The sequence below is a fragment of the Natrix helvetica genome, assembly GCF_964273705.1.
Source record: "Natrix helvetica genome assembly, chromosome: 2".
NCBI classification, from domain to species: domain Eukaryota; kingdom Metazoa; phylum Chordata; class Lepidosauria; order Squamata; family Natricidae; genus Natrix; species Natrix helvetica.
The window spans coordinates 134,902,039-134,927,048 of NC_138552.1; the positions used below are offsets into that span (position 1 = coordinate 134,902,039).

Below are 25,010 nucleotides of genomic sequence, written 5' to 3' on the forward strand. Positions count from 1 at the left end.
GGGGCGGCGTACAATGAAACATATGAAATAAATATGTGGACAAAACAAACATATAACAGAGACATATACCGAGACATACACAAGGAGGAGGTCGGCTGATGAATAAAAAACAATTAGAATACAGTGATTAAAAAAACCCCTAAATAATTAAATATAATTAAAATACCCAATTAAAAACCCGTCAGGAGCGATATGGTTAGATCAAAGTTGAGCCAGGCCAGCTGCTTGGAATAGGTGGGTCTTAAGCTTAATACGAAAGGAGCGGAGGTCAGAGGTATTCCTAATATCCGGAGGGAGGTCATTCCACAGGGCTGGGCCCGCCACAGAGAAGGCTCTACTCTGTACTGAATCCAATCACAGTTCTAATTAGCCAATTAGCTGATTTTTATCTTGGATAAAAAAACTTGTTATCAGTGTTATGGGTCAGATGTGCAGTATCTATGGAGCTCTAATTATTATTAAAGGGTAACTTCCATCCAGAAGTGTCCACAGGGAAGGTCAAAATGATGGACGTGGCTAGCAGTCAAAGCCTTGTCCTTTTAAATGTGGATCTCATGCATCACATAAAAAGGGACGGGGCTTTCAGTGTCTGGTCACACCTGCAATTTTGGTATTGTTGGCCTCCTCTGCAGACACCCCTGGTCCCATCATTCCTGAACTTTCTGTATGCAGAATGGGCAGAAAGCTGTTGAAATCCAAAAATATCTAGAACATGGATTTCTGGTGCCTGCCTTAATTAGATATGCTACATGTTTAATTCAAGATAATTTCCTATAGCTGTATGTTATTTACACTCTGATCTTTAAGAAACTAAAATTCTTCTCAATGAAGTCAAAAGAAAAGTTTGATCAAAGTCAAAAGAAGGTTCTAATCTAGTTTGAGATACTATGATGGCAGAGCAGAACAATCTCTCTCTCTCTCTCTCTCTCTCTCACACACACACACACACACACACCCTCCCTCATCCCCCCTCTCTCTAACACACCTGTGATAGTGGTACCTTCCATGACCTTTTATGGAAGAATGAAATACCAATAATGCACCATTTGTTTAGTTATTCCTTTCCATAGAACGACCTACAGAAGTGAATCGCAACCTGTTCTATTAGTAGATAGATTTTTTTTCTCTCTCTCAGTATCCTAGGAAATAATGTCAAATTCCTAGGTTAACATCAAATGGTAATTTCTTTTAAGAGTATTGTTGAGGACAGAGTTAGTGAGAGTATGCAATGATGCACCTTGGGGGGAAATGACATTTTGTCCCCAATTTTTTCCACCTGATAAAAAGGATATAGCGGACTGTCCCTGTATTTTTTGCAATGTTGCTGAAATGACTCCTCTGAATGGTTTTATCGCTATGGCATTAAATCAAAGGCAGCCTTTAATCAAAAGCTATCTTCTGTTCCCAGACCATCGTTAGAGGAAATAAACCTTGCAAGGATGCTTCAATCAACGGCTTGCTAGAAGAATTTGACAATATCTCCGTGACCCGTTCCAACTCACTTCGGAAGGAGAGTCCTCCCACGCCTCACCTGAGATCCTCCAACCATATAGAAATCCACCAGCAAGAAAATGGCTTTGTCACCTATTCCCAGTATTCCAGCGAATCAGAAACAGGGACCGATTTCTTTGTTGAAAGGTACAGAGACAGATGCCTTCGCGGGGAGGAAGCGGAAAGATACTCCCAAGGGAGCTGTGCTGCAAAGCAAAATGGACACCTGGCCAAGCTGAAACCCAGTGAGATGTATTTTTCTGAAGCCAAGCCTTTGAAGTCTGACATCTCTAGGTTCTTACCAGATTATCGCACTTCCTTGGAAACAAAAAGTAAACTGAATGAGTATGGTGGCCTGAAGCTGGAATATCAGAGGGCACCTAGTCACTCTTCTCTGGATTATAAAGAGCCTTTTCATTATGCTCTCTCTAGAACTTCTCTTCACAGTCAATACTCCAGAGAAGGACTAGAATACAGTGACAGTGAGTGGTCCAAGGATGATTACGACAAAAGACCAAAATCATCCTATGTGAACCAGGCAAGTCCTCAACCAGCCATGAGGCAAAGGTCAAGGTCAGGGTCCGGCCTTCAAGAGCCAATCATGCCCTACGGAGCAAGTGCTTTTAAGTCCAATCAGCAAGGGTATTCATATAGTTCCTACACCTACCCGCGATTGTCGGAAACAGCAGCAGGCATTCCAAAGGTAAATTTGTAATAGGTCCACATTTTTAACCTTACTATAATTTCAGTATTTAAACACTGTGTTTCTCTTTGGTAACCACTTGAGTGCCTCAGTTCTAAAGAGGGTTTGTGTCCCATAAAATTGACATGAGTTAGCATGGACATTTTCTTATTTTAAATCCTTGTCATTGTGTATAATGAACAGAATGCAGTATTCCTGCTTCTTCTAAATATGGGACAGAAGTCAAATCAGATTAATACAGGTAATAAGTAGCAATATCTAGTTGAAGATTGTGTGATAGGCAATAGAAACATGTAGAACTAGTCAATTTCTAGCAATTTTCTCATATTTTATCCTTGTGGGTTAATAGTTTCACGGGCACCTCAAATATCCCTGTATTTTGGTACCAAATATAAATGCCAATATGTATATGGGTAAATGCCTTTTAAGCTACCTTGTTTTCAAATTGAAGCAGGCTTAGTTGTGCATCTTAGGTTATGTTTGGATGAGGTTTAAGATGCAGATAATACATACCATATTTTTTGGACTATAAGACGCACTGGAGTATAAGATGCACCAAGGTTTTGAAGAGGCAAACTGAAAAAAAAGTTTTTGCACTCTGCAAATCTCCCCAAAACGGCCCATTTTTCATGAAAACAGGCCTGGTTTTTTTCCAAAGAAAGGGCATGAATAGCCTTTAGGAGGCTTGTAGAGTGCTCCTGGGGCCTGGGGGAGCCAAAAATGAGCAAACAATTGCCAGTTTTTTGCAAAAACTGACCTGTTTTTCGCCAAAAAAAAGGGTATGCATAGCCTTTAGGAGGTTTATAGAGTGCTCCTCAGGGCTGGGGGGGCAAAATTGAGCAAAAACTAGCCCATTTTTGCTCATTTCTGCCCTCCCCGGGCCCCAGGAGCACTCTACAAGGCTCCTAAAGGCTATGTACAGACATTTGTTGAAGGGGCGGGGTTTCGGGAGGCAAAAAAATGCTGTATTCAATATATAAGATGCATCCAGATTTTCAGCCTCTTTTTTGAGGGAAAAAGGTGTGTCTTATACTCCAAAAAATACGGTAATACATGTTTCATAAAGAGTTGAAATGTTCAACTGGCGTGAATCAAAGTGACTATTTCTCTTGTTTTCCGTCATACTTAATTCTTGAAAACATTTCCACAAACAATCATACATAAAATCATTTTCTTGGGAGAAAATAGTCTGGATAAAATCAGTAAGAAGGTGGGTAACTTAGGGGAATTATAAATGCGAAACTACCTGATTCCCATAACATCCCTTGTTATAGTAAGCACCCAACCACCATAGCAAAATTGGCTGAATTGTTTAGTTTAACTTGTAGGTGCTACATATGGCAAACATCCTGCTTTTGGTGAAGCATTGCTCAACAAAGAAGAAGAGGAAGGCTTCAGGGCACAATCTTTTCCCCAAATAAATCTCACATTGGGATATCATTTTATAAAGTACCTGCTTCTGATTCAGTCTTGTCTGATAATTGCAACCAGTCTTTGATCAGGCTTCTACTTGGACACAAAGATGTGTGCAGGAATGAACATGAATGAATATTGAAATGAAATTAAGCCAGTGATGATATTTTGTGTGCTATTAAACAAGTCCCTTACTTCTTCAACTCATTAGTTAAGATTTACTTGTCCGGCTCATTTTGGATTTCATCTTCCCCAAAAGATTCAACAATTCTACACCCTCATCAATAAATCTATCCCTATATTTTCCAATAGATCATCATCACTATCATGCTGACAGTTTTCTATTTTGAAACTATTTTTTCTTCACAAAGTACTAGAACAGGTACAGACAATGTCACAGAATAAATGTTAAACCATGCACAATGAATACTTACTTGCTAGCACAAGCATATGATTGCTGGTGATTGCTATACCTGATCATATAATTATTATTGGATCCTTGTAAGCCAGGTAGATAGACTGTGGAAGAAGCTTTTCATGTTGCTATCTCATGTCATTCGAGTTAATACTATTGAACTCAATGGAATGTTTCCAGAGCAAGAGCTGATTTATCTGATTCAGTCTAGGGCATTGTGAACTGATGCCATCCCAAAGAATAATAAAAGGAACTTTTATCTTCAGAGCAAAAATCCAGACAATCTAGAACTAGTTAACTGTTTTCAAGTCAAGGGCCACATTTACTGTGGTGTGCCAATACCTACACTCCAAAATTAAATACAGCTAAGGTATTTAATCCCCACTCCTATATGTCTAAAAATTTCCCCTTCCATCTCACAGAAAATGTGTATCGTGGAAGCATCTTGGAAGGCTCTAGGGCAGGGGTGTCCAAACTTGAGAACTTTAAGACTTGTGGACTTCAACTCCCAGAATTCCCCAGCCAGCCATGCTGGCTGGGGAATTCTGGGAATTGAAATCAACAAGTCTTAAAGTTCTCAAGTTTGGACACCCCTGCTCTAGGGAATTGGTCAATCACTATCTACGGCCTGCAGTCTTATATGGACTCAACTATGATACAGTTGCCAATCTCTTTCCAACAGGGCTGCTCTGATACCTTCAGAAAATGCATGATCAGAGCAGAAAGCTGGCAGATTTATTTTTCTGATTGGAATTTGAAGAAGTACTTTCTTGTCAAAACTCAACCCCTGTATCTGGCTGCCATGGCTAATAACTCTTGATAGCACCAGACACATTCACCCTTGAGGTATTTGACTAATTCCTTTTTAAAGCTGCCTAAGCCCACAGCAAGTCCCACATCATCAGACAGCAAATCCCGTATCTTTGTCACGACTTGTACAGAGTATTCTTTTTTTTTTAGCTGCTTTAAGTTGGGTTCATGTTTCAGCTGAGCCTGCAATGACGTATAGAGACCTAGCCATGTTTTATCATAGGCAGAACAGCAAGTCAAAAAGAACATGTTCCTTACTTTCTGTCAAGCCCCAGAGGAAGTTGTGTGTGAACCCATTATGGAGGAGAAAAAAGACAGCAGTTAATTTTGTTTAATCGAACAAGTCAGCTCTGAGTGGAGTTGACATCCATTGTCCATTTTTCAGTCCAGTGTGAGGAAATATAATTTATACTGGCTAAATTTGTGGATGAGTGCTTCATTCGTGTTAGGAACTGCCATGGCTCATGTTCCTTTGCAGGCATCTCCCACACCTTATTCCTTTGAGATCTTTTCTTTCTGCTTTCCTATCCATGTTTTTCCCTACCTAGCCCCCCAAAACCTGGAACTATTCAAGCACCAGGGACCTAGCCACCGCTTAGCAACTAAACAGGGCCAATCTGTGTACTCCCAAGGACGTGCTACTGAATTCTATGAGACTTATTTTGAGGCCAGCTTATATAGAATTGCAACTGAGAAAGCCTTTGTGGCAAGGAGAACATCAGATGCACTTGAGCTCCTTTAACGCCAGACCTTACAGCTGTTTCTGCAGCAGCATGTTCTGTCTCACTGCTGTGACTTTGATGGATGTCTTGTCAGAATTTAATCTGCTTCATTGACCTGGATTTGAGGAAGTGATTCTTTTTCACTTTTCTTATCTTTTCCTTAGGGCGGTTTCATTCATTTCTATTTCTATTTTATACTTAGAAAGGTATATAATTGTATGTGTTTATCTGATTTTTATCTCATCATAATCTCATCACTCTCCACGGGATAAAAGTTCAATAAATATAGTGCATGTTATTGACTTTGCATTGTTACAGATATCTGTGCCTAGACCTTGTTAGGTTTACAGATTTTTTTTACTGCATGCATTGCAGAAAATAACATATTGTGTAAAATATATGAATGAGAGTGTTTTAACAGGGGATTTTGGGTTTCTCCTGAAGACTTTCATGCAGAATAATTCTGATATTTATTAAACTACATGCCAGATTACTAATGGGCAGAGGGATTGACTTGATCAGTCTATCTCATGAGATCCAAGAGTTAAGACTTTTACAGAGGAGGCAGATGGAACACAAGCACGTCTGTTCCCTGTATTATAGTTTAAACTGTACAACCATTAATTTTTAAGATACAGAACTTCATGTAATGCAAGGAGCAAGGTTAAAAAAAATCAGACAACTGCTTTATCATATATATGTGTGTGTGCGAGCACACACACACAAACACATACATACATACATACATACATACATACATACATACATACATACATACATACGTTTTCCTATATATGTCTGCAAAACAAAAATACTGCAATAGTATTCGAAGGTTTAAACTTTAAACTTTGGACTAAACTTTAGTCCAAAATCATGACACAGCAATCCTGCAGAAGCCAAAAGCATAAATATACAACTTCCTTTTGACAAGGTGTCCTTTCCCACAGTCTTTGTTATTGAAGCAACAAAAAGTTGTAGTGTCTTGCTGTGTGAGATATTTAAGTATATATTCCATCATATTTGGTCAGGACTATACAATGCAGAATCAGGATCTTATCTTCTTCATATTGTAGCTTCCAGATTTCCAGTTATGGCCACAGAGAGTAGTTTGGAAACTAATGCCTAGGTAATCTGGGAGCTTTGTTAAAAATACCTAATTGTAAGTATTTCCCTCCAATCCAGAGCAGAATGATGCAAGCAAAATGACATTGTTTAGTTTTCAACGTAGTGCTTTTCATTCATGGCCACCGAATATAAGATGAAAAAATATTGTAAATAAATATTTTTGTTTATGGAACCAAGATATTCTGCCGTTTGGAAATATATAGTAGTTGGAATATTTTTCTAAAAGGGTTTCAGCAGAGCAGCCATCAATACTTCATTGTCACTGGCAGTCAGCTTCATTTCTTCTAGTCCAGATAAAATTCTTGGCCTGTCTTAGACTCTCTCTATTGTTATCCTTTCACAAAATATTCTGAGCTCTTCCTAAAAGGTTGCATTGACATACAATTATCATATGCATCTGTTTTTCATTCCCAATTTATTTATGCCCCAGAAATTTGCTGTTCCAAGATAGAGTTAGAAGATAATAGGCACATTTGTTTTGGAACTAGTGAATGAGAGGTCTTTAAAATAAACTGGCCAGCACACCTATTGGTTTTAGCATTCAGAACAGCCAGGGAAATCCTTTTCTCGTCAAAACTTCCCAAGAGATTAAAAAAAAAAAAAAGAAGAGCCAGTGAAGGAATCTCCAGAGGTGGTTAAATAGGGCTGATTCTTGCTGTGCCTCTCTTTTCCTGTGCTGGGTAGAACTCAGTTGTTCCTTCGCTGTGCAGCAACCTACAGAGATAAATTGATGCTGCAGCAGGCTTCCCCCGTCGCTCCTCCCTCCAGCCTTAGCATAAAATGGTCAGACGAAGTTGCACTGCAGAATTCAATTTCACAGTTCAGTTGGGTCCTTGATTACACTGCCAAATTCAGATTAATGTGCATTTAACTAACATGGATCAGAGGACTTCTGGCTGGCAGCCAGCAGTGAAACTAGTAACTAAACGCTGAATGGAGCTTCTGCTTTGTCCACCCCTGCCCCGCGCTTTACCACTGAAATTGATTGATTAAATAAATTCACTGCTATAATTATTTGTAATTGTGCTACATCATGAGTCTGTTTCTAAACCCCCACCCCACCCACCCACCGTGGAGATGTTATGAGCTCGCTTGCTTTGCACAATGCTGAAAATTACTCTTTTCACAAAAGGCTTATTATTCTTTTTTTCTCTGCTTTTTCTTTTTTGAATCATTCATCTACAAAGGTACATCTTTGAGAATGTCAAGTATTAGCATCTTAAAAAATGAGGCAAGACTTGTAAAATACAAAGGGGCGAAGAGACATAAAGACTGCTGTTTACTGAATTCTGAAAGTTCAGAAGCAAATTGGATTAAAAACTGTGCAAATATTGGTGTGATGTTTGCTTCGTAGAGTATGATTCATTTTTTTCCCTCCCAACACTACTTCTCATGTAGATTAGAAAGAATCAATTTGGGGGCTCTGAATAATTGTTTTTAGAAGATCATTTAGGACAGCGATGGTGAAACTTTATGGCACCGAGTGCTGAAAAGGGAGCATGCACGCTCGTTTGGGCCGCAACCCAGAAGAGGAGCTGCCCAGGGGGCATGGAAAATGGACTTCCGGTTTCCGGCACGCGGTATGCACACAGTAGCTTCTGGTTACTGGTGCGCATGTGTGTGCAATGATCAGCTGGCCATCGCGCATGCTCACACCAGAAAATGGAAGACCAGTTCTTCCAGTTTCCGGCACTGCCGCAAACAGGGAGGACAGTTGATCGTTGCGCGTGCATGTGCACAAGAAACCCAGAAGAGGTACAGGCGATGGCGCGCGTGCTAGGCGACATGGCTCGGCCTGTCACTTTAGGCATGCGTGCCATAGGTTCGCCATCATGGATTTAGGAAATGGCAGCTTTCTATTTTATATCTTTCTAAAAAAATGCTGCTGTATAAGAACTGGAGAAGGTGAGCTTCTTCTTTCTATTCCCATATTGTAAATTTTCTGCAGATATTCAATCTTACTATCATTGGAGGATGGATATATACCTGGTATGCCCAGATATCGGCTCATCCCAAGAAACCATCCAGACAGAAAGCCATTATTTTTAATGTTGCCTTTGTTATTTGTGTTGCTAAATAGCTTGAAATAGATCTATGCTAGTCTCCCTTTATTTATTTATCAGCACAAACGCAACACAAATAACAAAGGCAACATTAAAAATAATGACTTTCTGTCTGGATGGTTTCTTGGGATGAGCCGATAGACAGAGAAAGAAAGCAGTATGCTTCCTCCCATATCTGGGCATACCAGGGGTTGTAAACTTAATACATACCTATTTCCCTGGCCTAGCTGATAAGGAGGAGAGCCTGTGGCTTAGTGGCAATTACATCTGTCTAATATGCAATACAGCCCTGGTTCGATTCCCAGTAAGGGTATGGCTAGCTGATGAGAGCTAAATAGCTTGAAATAGATCTATACTAGTCTCCCTTTATTTATTTATCAGCACAAATTAATTAATTTCAGAGTTAGCTTTCAGTAAAAATTGTCCGTTGTGATTACCTTCACTGATTTTTATGGCAATCTACTGTATCCTTATCAAGTTACATTAAGGTATTACTAGGCTAACATTAAGACAAGTAATAGTATTGACCAATTAAAGATTTTTTAAACACATCTGTAAATAAATACAGCTCCTATTTAACCCAGCAACTGCAAAGGTTTGAGGAAATGGCTCTTTCAGAGGTTTTCCAAGCAGAAACCTTTAATTTCGATGACTTTCACTTTAAATAAAACGTATTGCCAGATCTCTAGGGTCGAGGTGGGGTCTGCTATAAACAGCATATGACTCCTTCCATCCCCTAAGAAAAAAATATTTAAGCCATGGTTCTAAGCCAACAAAAGCAACTTTACCACTTGCCTTAGGAAAACAACACCAACCCAAATATATATAGACGGTATCATGCAGGTAGAAGAAATAGGCAAGCTGTTGAACTCCATTAGATAATCTCGTTAATGCTCCCCAGACAGATCTGCCCAGATAGCAATTTACCCACAACAATCCCCTTAAAAGTAGGACACAGAACATTTCAAAAGAGCAGGACACATGTAAACATTCCAACTCTCCTCCCTTCCTTGCCCCCCCCCCCCCCCAAATGTCTGCAAAAGTCTCATGTAGCAATTTCATTCTTTTCCTGGATGCTTAATACCTTATGGTTGGATCTTCTGCTGGATACAGTCTGCTTCTGAACTCTACAAGGGAGCTTCTCCAGTCAGATCAGATCTATTGTGCAATTTCCCTCATTGCTGATGCTCTTCCTTACTTCACGGTTGGCCAAGCAGCCAAACAATATTCCTGAATCCTTCATGCTCTCAAAGCTAACCCTAACTCTGCTAGCTGCAGGACGGAAAGGCTTGTGTTTTTATTTTCATTCTACTCATCTTTCGGTCTCACTTGAAGCTCGGTGTCTTATCTATCTACCATCTATCAATACTGCATCTATCTACCTATCTATCTATTCATCCATCCATCTATCTATTTATCTTGCCCAATTCAAGAGTAAGCTTTTCCTTTTTTTCTCCGCATAGCCTTCCAGAGTTAAGCTTTCCAGTTTTTTCACGTTTCCTAATCTTCTTCTTCTTGTGGTGCCAAATCTATCATAGGACATTGCCGATCATGTTGGCAATTCTATTTTTGTCAACAGCCGCATGAAAAAGTGCTGCTGAGTTTTGTCCAAAACCAGTTGCTTAGGTTTTGAAGCCATCATGTTCTTCTTCTGCCTGGACCTCGTTTGCCTCCAATTTTTCCCTGGAGGATTAAGTGAAGGATGCCGTATTTTTCTTGGTGTCGCATCACATGTCCAAAATATTCTAACTTTTGCTTTTTAATGGCTTTGATGATTTCCCTTTGCATGTTTCCTAATACTATTCAGATATTATTTCCATTTCTTCCCTTTTATTCTTTCAGATAGATCAGGGCTGTCAAACCCTATGGGCCAGACGCATCACGTGCTGGCCACGCCCACACCTGGTTTAGCGAAGGGGGGAAAGTTGCGATACGTCATGTGACGCCGTGTGATGACACGAGTTTCACACCCCTGAGATAGATCCTCTGTCTTGCTGGAGGTCCCCAATTCTAATTTCCTTTGCTGATTCCAAGCTGTCCACCAGGAACAACTATTTCCACGTTAACATCTCTGAGATCTGATTTCATTTGATTTTGACTTCTTCCAGTGATATATAGCTCCAGGTTCCATCCTATTTACTCGAGGTGGTCTCTTGCAATTTGGCCTCATATTTTAAGCTATTTGCCTATTTCTCAATGCTAGTGCAATTAATTCAGATGCCTAAATTTTAAAATATTGTGAAACTCCAGGAAAAGTGGGTTTTGTAGAATCCTAGATCCATGTCAAAGCCACTTTTTGGTACTCATCTATAAAAGGTCCCTGAGAAAAGGAATGGATAAGATATTTTAAAAAGCAGTTATAATCAAAGTGGAACTAAATGGATCAGTACAAGTAATCCTCGACTTACAACAGTTCAAAGTTAACAGCGGCACTGAAAAAAGTGATTTACGATAATTAAGTTTCCACACTTAATGACCGTCGTAGCATTCCCCATGGTCATGTGATGAAAATTCAGACACTTGGCAATTGACTCACATTTATGACAGTTGCAGGGTCCCGGGTTTCATTTGATCCCCTTTTGCGACCTTCTAATAAGCAAAGTCAATTGGGAAATGCAAATTCACTTAACAACAGTTTGACTGATTTAAAAACTACAGTGATTCCCTTAACAACAGTGGCAAGAAAGAACGTAAAATGCGGGAAAACTCACTTAACAAATGTCTCGCTTAGCAACAGAAATTTCAGGCTCAGCTGCGGTCGTAAGTCGAGGACTACCTGTAAAGGCAAACATGAGAAAGTGTATTTGTGACAGCAAATAATATTTATCAATCTGCAAATCAATTGTTAAAAAAATATAATTCATGCTTTCCTAAAGAAATTATTTAGTATAATTTATTAATATTCCAGGGACTCAGTGGCTAAGACACTGAGATTGTCGATCAGAAGGTCGGCAGTTTGGCAGTTCGAATCCCTAGTGCTACATAACGGAGTGAGCTCCCGTTACTTGTCCCAGCTTCTGCCAACCCAGCAATTCGAAAGCATATAAAAATGCAAGTAGAAAAGTAGGCGCCACCTTTGATGGGAAGGTTCCGTGTGCCTTCGGCATTTAGTCATGCCAGTCACATGACCACGGAGAGGTCTTTGGACAGCGCTGGCTCTTTGGTTTTGAAACGGAGATGAGCACTGCCTCTTAGAATCGGGAATGACTAGCACATATGTTTGAGGGGAACCTTTACCTATTAATATTCCAATTGAAAGGACATATTGTATGGCACAGATTTCAGTGAAGTACTACAGATTCAGTTTTGAGAGCCAGTGATTAAGGCTCCAGGCTAGAAACTAGGAGACTGTGAATTCTAACCCCATCAGCTGAGTGACTTTGGGACAGTCGTAACTTTGTTAGCCTACAACATCAGGCTCAGATGACAAGGTGGTCAGCTAATTCCCGTCGCAACTAATGGATCAACATTCAGATGATCCAAAAATGTGGACCGTCCACCTGAGGGGGGGGGAAAGCTAGGGAGGAAAAAAAATGCGATTCATTCCCCTCTGGCTCCTTTGTACAGCCTTGGTGCATTACATCAAAGAGCCATGGGGTTCACAATTCTCCTTCCATAGTAGCTGATATTACACCCTAGCTTTTGCCTGAAAATAACTAGGATCAAGTGACTAGCACTGAATCTGAGTCTTTCATTAGGAGTACAATCCATTAGTAGAACTCTCTTTCATGTATTGGTTCAATTCTCTCAGTGCTATGGAAGTCAGATCCCAATGCACTGTGGTTTTGGTTTTATCATCCATGGTTAATTAAATGAGTCCTTTGGGAGAAGGGCGGCATATAAATCCAATAAACAAACAAACAAACAACAAATGTTGTTATAAATATTAGGGGTCCTTAGTGCTCCCTAAGCTTGCTTCTTTTCTTGTAGATGTTTCATTACCCTAACTAGGCAACATCATCAGTGCTAGTTAAGTGATATCACGTTACCTAGTTAGAGTAATGAAACATCTGCATAAAGCAAGCTCAGAGAGCACCAAAGAAGCCCTCATTTCAACCCTGAGATACAAATATTCTCCTTTGTTGGTTATTAGCCGATAACCCGGCGTTGCCCAGGTGTTTATTTATAGGGGGAAAATGTGCAGACCAAACATAATTTCTAATGTTGGATTTTCCCCCTTACCAGAGGGAGCCCCCTGGTGGAGTACTGTGAAGCTGTTACCATGGCAACTCCACTGCGCTGTACAGTAGAAGCCATTTTATGGCAGTACAAATAGAGCCATTTTAAGGCACAACAGGCTGTATCTTAACAGAGCACACATCTCGAGGGATATTAGAGTTGTCTTACCTCCACAGCGTTTTTTTTTTCCAGAGAGTAAGTCATCTTTGTACTAAGTTTGGTTGAAATTGCTTGAGGTGTTCCAGAGTTATGCTGGAACATACACACACAGAGCACAGCCATTTATATATATATAGAGAGATAAATATTAGTATATTGTAGGAAAAAACATGCAAGGACCAAAGCAGGCAGTTGCCAGGAATCAATATTGACATGAAAACGCAGGTTCACGTACCTGCGCACTAGTATACTAGTATCTGGCAAAAAGGGTGTGGTTTAATTTTTAAAGATAACTTGTTCTCTTTTGTGCTCTATGGGCATTCAATATGATCCCATTACTTTTTTTCATAATTTTTCTCAGTCTCATCCCCACTTCCAAAATTAAACCAAGGATGATGGAAGTTCTAGAGAACTCAAGGTCTAGAAGTCAATTATCCTTTGGCTAAGGATAATTTTATTCCTGACAAGGGTGGATTTTCGTTTGAACTACTTGGCTAAGAAAGCCAGTATGATGCACTGGCTAAGGTCCTGGACTGGAAGCAGGGAAAGGGAAGTCCCCAGCCTTCCCACACAAAGAAGCCAGCTGGGTGACCTTTGGGAATTTACTCCCTCTCAGCCCTAATCAGCATCAAGCCAGCTGATCAACAAAACCCTTTGTGTCATTGTGTATGGATAGCTTTGCTGTGAGGCCTAGGTAACCACCGTGCAACAGCAAGTGGACAAACAGGTGGTACAACCACTGCAGATTTGGGGGAGGGGGGTTGCCTCAGATCGCAACCTATCGAGAGAAATAACACAAAATCCTCTCTCCGGTCTCCTTAGCAAGAAACTGACATCCATGTGACCTGACATGGAAGAAAACAGGGTATATGTTGGAGGTATACATTGCATAGAGCAGTGCTTCTCAACCTTGGCAACTTGAAGATGTCCGGACTTCAAACTCCCAGAATTCCCCAGTCTTGTCTTAATTTGCCCTCAGGCTGCCCCAGGCAGGGCAATTGCTGTTCTGCTTCGACGGTGACAGCTGTAAGAGCAGCCCAGCTGGATCACGCAATTCTCTTCCAATCTAGCATTCACTTGCTAAACGTGACCAGCCAGTTATCTCTCAGTCCTTTAAAGCAGGGGTCACCAACCTTTCGGACCTCAGGGACCACTACATTCATAATTTTAAATCCTGTGGACCACTAATATGATTTTTTTTTTTAAAAAAAAAAGACAAATAGTATTTAGTGCAATATAAAAAATGCAAATAATTTTTCCGCGGACCACCATAACTTTCTCGCAGACCACCGGTGGTTCATGGACCACCAGTTGGTGATCGCTGCTTTAAAGCATACAAAGAAAAAGTAGTCCTTGACTTAAAACACTTCATTTAGTGGCCCGAGTTACAACAGCACTGAAAAAAGTGACTCATGGTCAGTTTTCGTACTTACGACCGTTGTAGTATCTCCATGATCAGGTGATCAAAATTCAGATACTGGGCAATTGGCTCATATTTATGATGGTTGCAAGGTCCTGGGAGTGGGAGTGGTCATGTGATCCCCTTTTGCGGCCTTCTGACAAGCAGTGGAAGGCGCGCACATGGGCTATGGAGCTGGGCTGGGGTGATGGCTCACATGCCCACAGAGAGGGCTCTCCGTGCCACCTGTGGCAAGTGTGCCATAGGCTCGCCGTCACGGGCTTAGGAGCAGATACCTTCTGCTCTGGTTAGACTTGATTGGAGTCTGAGGTTATACATCTTGAAAAGGAACCAGCCAAGGATTTCCACATGAATCGGCTCTGTTGAAAAAGCAGGTCAAAACTGTCTGTTCTATCAACCACTCTCCAAAGCTTGAGGCCAATAGAGTTCTCCTCCTATTAAACAATATTCCATTGATTAGAAAGAAAAACCAGCCTCAAGGACCTGGAATCTTTTTTCAAGCAAACCATTTGTTCAACATAACAAATTGGTAGGCCATGATATCAGTGGTGGGATTCAAATTTTTTTACTACCGTTTCTGTGGGCGTGGCTTGGTGGGCATGGCAGGGGAAGGTTACTGCAAAATCCCCATTCCCTCCCGATCAGCTGGGACTCGGGAGGCAGAGAATAGATGGGGGCGGGGCCAGTCAGAGGTGGTATTTACCGGTTCTCTGAACTACTCAAAATTTCCGCTACCGATTCTCCTGAACTGGTCAGAACCTGCTGAATACTCCCTCTGCGTGATCCCCTGTTCCTAAAAGACGATTGCTTGCAAGGCTGCCTAATTTTGGCAATCAGAAGATTTAGATTCATCCTTCGAAAGCCAGTTTTGTGAGGGGTCAGTTCCTTCTCTCCTACCTCTTGAACAATGTCTTCTGCCCTGCTTGAGAAGACAACAAGTAAGCCTTTCATAAAGGGGCAACATTGTACTAATTGAACAAGGTACCTTTAGAACACGTGTTTCTGGAGGCATCCAACTAGTAGACAGTCTGGAGGGTGACCTACTTGAAGAAGAAAGTTTTTTTGTTTTTAAGTAAATGTTTGCGTCCCTCATTATTTCAGGAGCACACGATTGTACCAAAAACGGAAGTTAACTTTTTGATATGCCTTTTTCCACAGCTGGATTATGATCGAGCACAGATAGTAGTCAGTCCACCACTTTCTGGATCAGACACATATCCGCGAGGCCCAACAAAGCTACCTCAGAGTCAGTGCAAAGCCGCCTATTCAGGTAGTGGCTACCAGTACTCTGCTATCTATCACAAATTCTCTCACTTTAACCACCAGCCTTCTCTGCAGCCGAGCTCACATTATACTTCTACAGCTTCTTACCCAAGCTCCCCCAGCATCGCTTCAAGTTCTTACCCTCCGCCAAGCTGGGGCTCCTCCTCGGACCAACAGCCCTCCAGGGTGTCGCACGAGCAGTTCCGAGCAGCTTTGCAACTGGTGGTGAGCCCGGGAGATCCTCGAGAATACTTGGACAACTTTATCAAGATTGGGGAAGGCTCCACCGGAATCGTTTGCATCGCCACAGAGAAGCACACGGGAAGGCAAGTGGCTGTGAAGAAGATGGATCTCAGGAAACAGCAAAGAAGGGAACTGCTCTTCAATGAGGTAGGTCCTTTAGGAACTCTAAGAAGGTTCTTTCGTGCCCTTCGTTTCTTTCCGTACAGTACAGGTAGCCCTCGGCTTAACAATAGTTCATTTAGTGACCATTCAAAGGTACAACGGCGCTCACAGTTTCGACCTGTGCAGCATCCCCATAATCATCTGATCCAAATTCAGATGCTGGGCAACTGGTTCATACTTATGACCGTTGCTGTGTCCCAAGATCATCTGATCATCACCTTTTGCAAACTTCTGATGGGCAAAGTGGGGAAGCCAGATTCACTTAACAACCGGGATACTCACTTATGAACTGCAGTTATGAACTGCAGTGGTTCACTTAACAACTGTGGCAAGAAAAGCCATAAAATGGGGCAAAACTCACTTAACCAATGTCTCACTTGAGCTCAATTATGGCCGTAGGTCGAGGGCTACCTGTATATCTTAACCTGAAGGGTCTCAGTGCAGAGATGTTAATGATATATAGTGGTCAGACTGTTAACTGTAAACCAGAAAAACCTGATTTTCACTCGATTTCAGAATCCCCTGGTACGTCATTATCTCTCAGCCTAACCTTCCTTGCAAAGTTTTAGGGAACAGGCAGCTCTTATTTAGACTTTTGACTTACTGAAGGGAAGCCCAGAAATCTCAGATTCAGATTTTCCCAGATGTGCCTGTATACCTACTCTAATAAATGGGAGCTTTGAGAAAATGCCTGTCTTGGAGTTTCATTGGAGTTGGGGTTTTTAGGAACGCTGATAGTCAGAGTGAGGCAGACCTCTGTTCCTTTACCCCACCAATGACATACAGCATCTTGTAGCATCATCCTACTATCCCTGATGTCATATAAAAGCTGGGCTCTTTACTATTAGCACAATGACTATATGACTCAAGAAGATGTTGTAAGTTGCTAGTAGAAGAATGAACTGTTGGTGGCGGGTGTGGGAAGCTGGGAAAAAAGAACTTTTTAAAAGCCAGCATTCTTAAATGAGTCAATTGCTTTCAGGTTGAATTCACAATATTGTCCCGCAATTAGTATTAAACTAAAATTCAGCAGACAATCCAATTAACTTCCTACATGATGAAGAATGGGGTCAAGGGTGGCGTGCGATGGCCTAGAGCTCTTGCCTCACAATCAGGAGGCTGTGAGTTCGATCCTAGGTAGAGGCAGATATTTCTCTCTCTGGGCATAATGAGAATATATCTGCTGGAAAAAAAACTCTGCATTGGCGACAGGAAGGGCATCTGGCTAGTAAGCACTCTGCTAGCTCCATTCAGTTGCCCAGACTCCACACCACAAGGGATTACGGGGTCATTTAAAGATGATGACGAAGAATGGGGCCAGCAGCTTGCTTTTGATTCTGATAACAAAATGTTTCTGGTTTGGGTTCCGGATCCCGTTGCAACCGGTACAGTGCAACAGGGCCCAGCGTCCCCCGCATGCATGCGTGCAGCACACCCGTGCAGCATGTTCATGTGTCCTTGCCTCCACGACACCTCTGTGATGCCTCCGCAATGTTCGGCGGAGCGTCGCACAGGTGCCGTGCGCTGCGTGCACGGAAGCGCCGAAGAGCTCAAATAAAGGTAAGGAGCTTGGGCGGATGGGTGGGCCCTCCGGAGGACCATACCGGAACAGTATCCAGTGCTCCCCGCAGGCACCAGTACACCCGTACCTGGGCGTACCGCCTGCAACCCACCCCTGGTAAACCCTGACAGTGAGAATAAAATGGGAATGAGAAGAATCGTGTTAATTGCCTTGAAAAATAAAATTTGAGATGTGAACATATTCTCATTTAAGATACATTAAAGGCTTAAATAAAGTTATATATTTATCTTGCCTTGAATTGACTCCCACTTTCAGAGCAGATGCCATCCATTTGTTCTAATATCTAGAGCAAACTGTAACCTTAATAAACATAGTTTAAAATGAAAAGCCGCACACTTGCCATCAAAGGGAAAATTTCTGTGTGGCAGAGTGGAATCTTATTCAGGAAGAGAAGGATTAACCAGATTCAGGACATTGATTTAAATGAATGAATGAAGTCAAAAGTTGAAGTCTCTGTTTCAGCTCAGATATGGATAGTGTTTAATTACTTACCATAGTTTTAGCAGCATCTGGATGTTTAGGATTTTTAGAACAGTAATTACTCTGCTTTGTTTTTGTTTTTCCTGTAGGCTGAGCAGAGAGGAATAAACATGAGCACTAATTAATACTGTCCAGGGTATTTTATTTTCACACAGTATCAGAGCAAATATTATACTCTGGGCTTGAAAAGTGTCAGAGCGTTTGAAGTGTGACTACTATTAGGAGCAAAACACAGCACACCGAGACTTAGACATTTAACAGTGGTTTATATACAAGACATATACAGAAGTATACGTGGTAGCAAATACTTGACAAGCAATCCATCTTCTTCTTAACACTACATGTAGAACTTAGCAATGGATACCGGACACAAGGAGAGAGATACACAGAGAGAGAGAGAGAGATACGCCCTCTCATGGCCTCCTTTATATAGAATCCTCTTAAAGTGGTAAAGCCGACCCCTTCATGGTCTTCAAGTGGCTATACCAATGCTGATTCATCCTCATTTCATCAGCCTTACATTTCAGCAGCTTTACAGTTGCATCAGCTTTACATTGGCTGGTCAGCTTTAAATCATCATCACGCTGACAAAAGGAAAGGATTGAAGTCAATATGCCTTGGTTTGGCCAACTGGAACATGCTGCTGTCTTCCTGTGATTTGTTATTTTACATATCTAGGTCCATCTTTTTAAAAAGGCAAAGAATCAGGCATAAGTACAATTACAAATTTTACAAAGAGTTCCCAGAAAGCAGTTATCAGCACCATTCATACCAATCCAGCAGCACAACAATAGCATCAATTCTAGAGTCTTCCGAATGGAAAGAAAGAGAGGCAGTGTTGTGTGGCCACTTCAAACACAACCCGTGAACCCTATTAATAAGGGTCACAAGGTTGTGATTTTTTTTCTCTTTCTAATGCATAAGGGCAAGTCTGCATTTGGCAATTTTTTCAGGCAGCAATATTTAACAAACAAATGCAGTACCTGCAGAAGCAGCAAAAAAAACCCACACGTTTTTAAAAATTGCTAGCGCTGGAAGAATTTGAAAAGGACCTACCATGCTAGTCTATCCAGAAAGCAACATGCCATTTACGTGACTTGGACCCTTTGAAAGAGAACTACTTGGAAAAGGTTTTATTTCTTGGTATCTTTTTTTCCTGATGTAGGGACAAAATCCTTGGAACACTTAAAATGGCTATTTGGAGCTTGGAATGTACCAATGAACATAGTTTTGCTAGTTCTAACTATGAAATACATCCTCCTCCTGAAGTGTGGCCACATTCTCTTCTTGTTTCTGGCTGAAAATAACAACAGTTTGCATGATGTTCAAACAGGATAAATGTAATTACCAACCGTGCTTTACACTGATTTTTTTAAAAAAATAGAATCAAATTTGGGGTACAAATTTTAGTTGGCATCCGCTGTTTGATGAACACTCCCTCAAAGATCAGCCCTGCCGTGATGCTTCTAAGACGTAGATCTGTCGGGGATTGTAGCCATTTTCAGATCTCTAAACTTGTGCCATTTTCCCCCTTGGAAACCTTCAGTTGTTTCTCTTGGAGGGGTCATATGTGGATGGAACCACCACTGGTAAACTGCTGTACTGAACTCTCCAGGATTTCAGACCTACCTAAAAGATGCCAAAGACATCTGGGCATCAGTGGGACCCTTTGCAGGGGAAGAGTTTGCTGGGCCCTGAGCAGCGTCCTTCCTCTGAACTTCTCCTCTAAGTCATATCTTGTCTGCAGAACTAAGAGAAGACCACCGATGGCATCAGAATGTCAAGGTTATGGTGTGTTGCTCGGATAAGATCATCTTATTCAGCAGAAACAGTGCTGTGCACTTCCAAAGACCAATGTATGCCATCCTTTCCCCCAAAGCCTGCTTGTTCAAATGCAGGAAGGATCAGGTGCAGCAAGCTTTTGTTGATCATTTGGTCAACAGATGTCACGATCCCATTATCATCCATAGCTGTTGACAAGGCTGTTTTCCTTTTTCCTGCATGAGTGATCGTGCCTGTCCTAAATTAAAGTTTTACACACGCGGTACATATAGGAGAACACGCACACACACACACCACATCTTTTTTTTAAACCAGATTGATCTTCATTTCTATACATGAAGGAATAATTCCACCTAGGCTCATTTCCACCCCATAATTTCATTTCTAGCCAGTCTGAACTTAACATTATTCTACGGAGAATTAACATCCAAATATGAATGTCAGGATTGAACATTCTCTACTCATTTGGCGCATGTTAGCAGGGAAGCCCCCGGACTGTGTTGCCCTGTCAGCCTTTGCTCTTCTTCCAGGTTGTCATCATGAGAGACTATCACCATGAAAACGTGGTCGACATGTACAACAGTTACCTGGTGGGAGACGAGCTCTGGGTGGTGATGGAGTTTCTGGAAGGCGGTGCTTTGACAGATATAGTGACTCACACACGGTAAGCTTGTTCTGCGTCCAAGTCCTGCCTTCTGGCCATTTGATCTTTTGCAGAAAACCGCCGCTGAGGGAGCATTGTCAGTGAAGCAGATGAGGTCTCTCTCTCTCTCTGCTGAAAAGAATGAAACTTCCCCCAGGCAGAGCCTTGCATCTCCACTGACCTCTTGTGCAAAGGAGAATTCTCTGAAGGCAGGGCAGAAAGCAGCCCTTTCATTCATTCTTTCGTCCTTTGCAACGACAGGAACAAAGGAGGAGGAAGAGGGAGAAGGGCAGACTGGGGCATCTCCCATTTTGGTTCTTCACACTGATTCCCTCCACTGTTTCTATAGCAACCTTGGAAGTTGCTAAACATATTTTGTGCCAGTATCGACAGATAAAACTGTAACATAATGAAGGAGAGATGCATGCTGATTTGACAGGTTTAATTTCCAAAGTGGATGCATTCTATCCCGAATCATTTTCAAGTCCAACCTTTCCTCTGTTGAATGATAATATGCTGTTAAATGCATAAATGAAGGTCTTTTGGCATTTTTTAGAGCAGTTCTTCCCAAATTTGGGTAAGTTACCAAAAATTAGGTTAATGTGTTTTTTCTTTTCTTTTCAACGACGCATGAACTCATCACCCATCACACTAAGGATATTTAAATTGACTTACAGATTGCCACATGTACTAAAATATATATGAAAATCTCCCAGAGTTTTTCCTATTAAAACAAAAATTGTTAAAATTACCAATGGTGATTTATTGAAATGACATAAAGGTCATTCCATTATATTGTTTTCATTTTATTAAGCTATAAAATTTAGAAACAGCTCATCTCCCTCATAGAAGGAATCTGGGCGGCACTCAAATAAAATGCTAAAAACTGACTATATAAATTTAAAACACAGGCAAGGATAGTTAAAATTCAACCTAATGCAGGTAGTCCTTGAGTCACGAACATTCGTTTAGTGATGATTCAAAGTTACGATGGTGGTGAAAGTAGAAACTTATAGCTGGTCCTGGAACTTCACTAAGATTCACTAAGAGCCACAGTGGCACAGTGGTTATAGTATTGCAGGTCACTTGTACTGCCTGCCGACTGCCTGCAGTTGGGCAGTTCAAATCCCACCAGGCTCAAGATTGACTCAGCCTTCCATCCTTCCAAGGTGGGTAAAATGAGGACCCATATTGTTGGGGGCAAGAGGCTGAGACTCTGTAAACCGCTTAGAGAGGGCTGTAAAGCACTATAAAGTGGTATATTAATCTAGGTGCTATTGCTATTTTCTGATAAGTGATTTGAATAATGCAGGAAGAACTTTGGGAAACACTGCTCTAAAGGATGAAGGCATAATTTAATAGTTGAATACTTCCTGTACCTTTCATAACATGCCTATATCCCAGTAAATCAGTTAAAACAGTTTCCAGTAGTTAAAGTGGTCTCTTTCTTTACCTAACAAAATACTATCTAGCTTCAAGCGACTTTATATTCTTAAAAAACACAGGACAAATCTGAAAGAGCTAAAAGAGCTTCAGAAGGATTGAAACATTGTTTATGTTTACAACTTTGCTCTACAAAGAAAAACTCAAGAGCTAAGCAAGGAAAACAAACAAACAAATAAATAAATATAAAGGGCAGCTGTCTTAAATAAAAGATAGTCCTTTACATATGGCCAACTGTAGTTGAGCTTGACACCTGCCTTATATTTTCCACTTGGAAATCAAATCTTATTCTAAAACCATCCTAAAAGTCTCAGCAGGCTATGAAAGTTTAAAGCCAGATAGAAATAGGAAAGCCCATCAGGATTGGGCAGATATACATCTGTGTATTCAGAAGTTTTCATATTGAGTTTCGAATAGCAAATTGCTTTCTTCTAAAAATGGGGCTTTCTCTCATTTGCCATATGACTTTTGTTTGTGAAATCAGGGCTATTTTTAAGATTGGTTTCAGCCCTCATATTAAAAATTCCCTTTGGTTTCGCTAAGGGCTATTTTCTGAAATATTAGTCACCAGGCCAATATTTTTGCAATTATATGATTGCAAACAGATGTTTGTAGAAAACTCTTCCTTAAATGTTGTCATTAGGATTAGATTCATTAGATGCACTCCTTAATTGCTGTTTGAACATTATAGGACCTTCCTAGAAGATCTGATCAAAGTATCTGCAACTTTTACATAAGTATCATGTTTCTATGGGGGTAAATGTTAATCCTATTGGGTGAGCTATTCATGACCTGAACTGCAGTAGATAATTAGCATTTCCACCTGAGTGCTATTGGGTGTTTCTAACCTGCTTATACTCCAACTGGACATGGTCTACTCTCCATCCCATTTTTAGGGGTGCAGTGACCTCGCAACCTCAGGCTATCGTTGCTGCATCTGCCAGACAAGCTTTGTCTCCATTGGTGGCCTTTGGTCACTCATCTCTTTGCATGTGCAGATGGGAGGAGGAAAAATACACACAGGTTCTCAGGAGCCCATATAGACAATGTGTTACAGAAGAGATAGAGTGGATGTAGAAGGCACCAAGTTCATTCTCTTTTATGATACATAGCATGGTAATGGAGAAGACCTTGCCCAACATCGGGAAAATCTCTGCTAACCAAAGCTAATACTGCTCCACTAGACAAATGGGCTTTTTGAAATCGGCAGTAACATTCTTTCTAATTTGTAAGAAATCCCTCAGGAAAAAAAAGATTGAGTGTTTTTCATTGTTTATTTTGAAACATTGGAAATATTTTCTTAGAGTTAACTTTTGTAGTGATGTTTTTTGGGAAAACGTATCCCAGCAATAAACATATGATGACATTTCTTTTCCTATATCTCCTGCCAAATTTCAGAATGAATGAAGAACAGATTGCTACTGTTTGCCTGTCTGTCCTAAGAGCATTGTCCTACCTTCACAATCAAGGAGTTATTCACAGGGATATAAAGAGTGACTCTATACTTCTCACTAGTGATGGGCGAGTAAGTATTTGTCAATTTTTCTGGCTTTGATTTTTTTTAAAAAAAATTGGGACCACTGTCAAAGTTCACATGACTTCGGTAACATGTTAACAACCTGTCCATGAAATTTACACTGCTTTCCTGCAGCTTTCATTATTTACCAAGAGACATGGGAAAATTTGTTCCGCCTGAATTTATACATGAACTGCCCCAGTTCATACCTCCAGCAAAATCAGTCTGTGCATCAAAATCTTGACAATTCAGAATGTTGCGAAGGAACTTCAATTAAAACAAACAAACAAATGGGCTTATCAGAGAAACAAATGATGTTAGAAATATGGAGCTTGTAAAAACCAAGAAAAATCAAGACAAAGATACACAAATTAAGAGAACTGCATTATTATTTGGTTAATCTTTGGTGAGATTCACAGCCTTTGGGGCTGGTTGGTAGCTCAACAGCTCGAGTCCTATCCAAGAACCTAGGAACTGTTAAGATAACGTTGGAGGATATAAGCTGTTCCAAGTAGGGTGGTTATTGCATTATTATTATTATTATTATTATTATTATTATTAATTAAAAATCAAACTCAGTCAACTGCAACATTTAAAAATGTGTTACAAATACCATTGACTAGTGCTAATGGTTGATATGGGTTGCTGCCAGAGTCCTAAGTATCAACCAAGTACCTTCTTAAAATATATGATGTTCCAAGTAGCGTAGTTTTTTGCAGTTCCACTGCTGTTATTGCAGGAAGCTGCAATTTCTCGATGTATCTTATAAAATTCTTGGACATGGTAGCAAGTGCCCTGATGACAATGGGTATCACTGTTACATGTTTCATCCATAACTGTGTAGTTTCGATGGCCAGGTCACAATATTTTGTGATTTTTTTTCCAGTTCAGTTGTTGTCATCGTTGTCATCTCTTTTATTCATTAAACATGAAATTCAGTCAACTGGACATTTAAAATGCATCACAATTACCATTGACTGGTGCTAATGGTTGATACGGGTTGCTGCCAGCGTCCTAGGTATCAACCAAGTACCTTAAAATATGCAATGTTCCGAGTAGCACAGTTTTTTGCAGTTCCACTGGTGTTATTGCATGAAGCAATTTCTTGATATATTTTACAACATTCTTGGACATGGTACCAAATGCCCTGATGACAATGGGTGTCACTGTTACATGTTTCATCCATAACCATGTAGTTTCGATGGCCAGGTTGCGATATTTCATGATATTTTTCCAGTTCTTTTTCTTCTTCTTCTATTGTTGTTGTTGTTGTGGAGAGACTTGCTGACAAACATGCATGCAGATTTTCATAACAATTTTATTATTTTTGCAACATTTGCCAAGCGTTGCAGTAATGCATGGAAACAAATGCCCCACCAAATAAAATAAATAAAAT

The 25,010-nt window shown here is 40.7% G+C and overlaps 1 protein-coding gene across 9 annotated transcripts in view; it reads left to right on the top strand.

Annotated features, from left to right (window-relative positions):
• PAK5 (p21 (RAC1) activated kinase 5) overlaps positions 1-25,010 on the top strand; it is a 153,194-nt gene that overhangs the window by 116,668 nt on the left and 11,516 nt on the right. For 7 of the 9 annotated variants that reach the window (XM_081941141.1, XM_081941142.1, XM_081941144.1 and 4 more), the window contains 4 exons: positions 1,409-2,194; positions 15,659-16,153; positions 20,543-20,676; positions 23,497-23,623. In XM_081941141.1, the coding sequence (XP_081797267.1) occupies positions 1,409-2,194; positions 15,659-16,153; positions 20,543-20,676; positions 23,497-23,623 (1,542 nt within the window). The remainder of the gene's footprint in view (positions 1-1,408; positions 2,195-15,658; positions 16,154-20,542; positions 20,677-23,496; positions 23,624-25,010) is intronic. The other 2 variants (XM_081941147.1, XM_081941148.1) reach the window with 2 other exon arrangements.